This window comes from Austrofundulus limnaeus, unplaced genomic scaffold (genome assembly GCF_001266775.1).
Source record: "Austrofundulus limnaeus strain Quisiro unplaced genomic scaffold, Austrofundulus_limnaeus-1.0 Scaffold691, whole genome shotgun sequence".
In the NCBI taxonomy this organism is placed as follows: domain Eukaryota; kingdom Metazoa; phylum Chordata; class Actinopteri; order Cyprinodontiformes; family Rivulidae; genus Austrofundulus; species Austrofundulus limnaeus.
The window spans coordinates 207,351-209,442 of NW_013953093.1; the positions used below are offsets into that span (position 1 = coordinate 207,351).

Genomic DNA, 2,092 nt, shown 5'->3' on the forward strand with positions numbered 1-2,092 from the left:
ATTTTAACCTTAACAATTCAGTTTTAGCTTCTTTGTTCAGCACTCAACATTCCCATTGATTTTCTCAGAAAAGGCCATGTTTTTCAACTGATTTTATTTATTTTATCTTTATTCAAATTTAAATGTTCAGTGAAAATTGTATAAATAAACTAATTGTTGAAACGGCTGTAGTGAACAACCCTGGGTTAATCTAATATTGTCCTTGTGGTGAAAACAATTTCACCACGACACACGACACAGCATCGTACAACAATCAATGAAATAACTGAAGTCACAAAATAACAAAGTCTTGCATCACAAACTTGGCAGTGACAGAGCACATGGCCACCGGGTGTTTGTGAATACTTGAAGTGTTAAAGTGAAAAAAAAAAAATCATTCTGACATTATGAAGCTTATTAATGTTGCTGCAAAAACTCCTGTGTGCCTCTTATTTGTCACTCGAGCAGCTCCTGGATGTGTCACTTGGTGAGACGTCAGATTTAATCTCTATCCAAGGGCATCTGTAATTGATTCTATCATTTCAAAATGTGACAGAGTTCAGTTTTATTCAGACTACTTGTGTTTTAACTATAATCCAAGAAAAAACATGTAATGAGGTGCCTTATTCTATCCTGTCAGACCACAGGTTTCTGTACAGGATCAGTGTTTGGAGACTTGAACCACCACCCTGATGTTCGAGTGTCCTGTGAGATGTTCAAAATACAGGTACAGTTTACACAATATTAAAAATATAGTTTTCATTTTCTACAATGAAGCAGCAAACYTTAATGCTGTGGAAAACATTTGGAAGATCCAAATCCTGAGTTGAGGTGATTTTAAAAGTCTAAAAATTTGATTTACTGTTTGTTATGAGCCCCGCACGCAAAGTGGGGCTGATATTGTTTTCGTACTATTTATTATAATTTTTTTTCACGATTTTTGGTCAATCGTATAGCACGGAAACGGCTGCACCGATCAACGTGGAATTTGGTAGGAATAAGAGGTTTATAGTAACTAAGTACATTTAATTTGTTAAAGTACTTAATTCTTATTTTTGAGGATTTGTAATTTTACCAAGTATTTTTAAACCGTGACTTTTACTTTTATGTTGTTACTTTTAAAAGCTAAAAAGGATACTTTTACTTCTTTACTTTAAAGTTTAACACTTAAATCTGTCAGAACTCATCATGACAGGAGATGCTTATGCGCTCTAAAAAATTAAGTGTTGTATTTACTCAAACTAATCATGTCAGCTATTTCCACTAAAACTAGCAGAGTAAATTTGAGGCAGTAAACTTATTTTATTTTAAAGAAATTGACCAGTTTACTCAACTTGGTTTTGTGGAGCCAGTTTGGTTCAATAAAATTATCAGTTTATTTGTTAGAGAGCGTGGAAAAATACTTTTACTTTCCCAGTTTTTGTCAAGAATTTTATGACTTTTACTTAAGTACTATTCTCATCAGTGACATTTATTTTTACAAAAGTCTTTTTCTGTCAAGGTATTTTTTACTTTTACTTAGTTAATTTTTTTCAAGTACTTTATCGACCTCTGGTAGGAGTGTAGATGAGTCCGACCTACACTGCACCAGCCAACGGTTTTACGATAGACCCCATATTTGAGGAGGGGGCTCCATCTGAAAAGGGGGTATCTGGATATTCAAAAATGCTTATAGCTCAAAAACTATTCAACATTGGAACTTCAGATTTGTTTTTGTTGTTTAGTTCTCACGAAAGGTTTTCCATCGGGCCCACCAATTAGCAACCCCCACCCAAAACAATAAATCCACTCTGATGACTTCTGAGTTCTGATGCTTTGGTACTTTTCCTGTGTGCGGGGGTCTTATATGCTGTATGTGGTATCTAGCCTGAATAGAAACAAGTGTCAAGTATTAACAACACCATACTCTAAAACAATGGTTCCCAAACTTTTTATCTTCTGACCCACAAAATATTCATGGTAAAAACTTGTGACCCCAAATATTACTGGTCTGAGTACATGAACTTTGTTAATAACCCTAAAAACACAGTTTTTTTTTGACAATCTAAACAGCTTGAAGACAAATATAAATACTTATTTTTACTTATTTTGTGATTTTGTAAAAGTTATAGGG

At 33.9% G+C, this 2,092-nt stretch overlaps 1 protein-coding gene across 3 annotated transcripts in view; it reads left to right on the forward strand.

The window, feature by feature from the left end:
* The window catches only part of si:ch211-262h13.5 (alpha-2-HS-glycoprotein), a 43,135-nt gene that overhangs the window by 39,041 nt on the left and 2,002 nt on the right, over positions 1-2,092 (forward strand). For all 3 annotated transcript variants that reach the window (XM_014027864.1, XM_014027865.1, XM_014027863.1), the window contains one exon: positions 620-706. In XM_014027864.1, the coding sequence (XP_013883318.1) occupies positions 620-706 (87 nt within the window). The remainder of the gene's footprint in view (positions 1-619; positions 707-2,092) is intronic.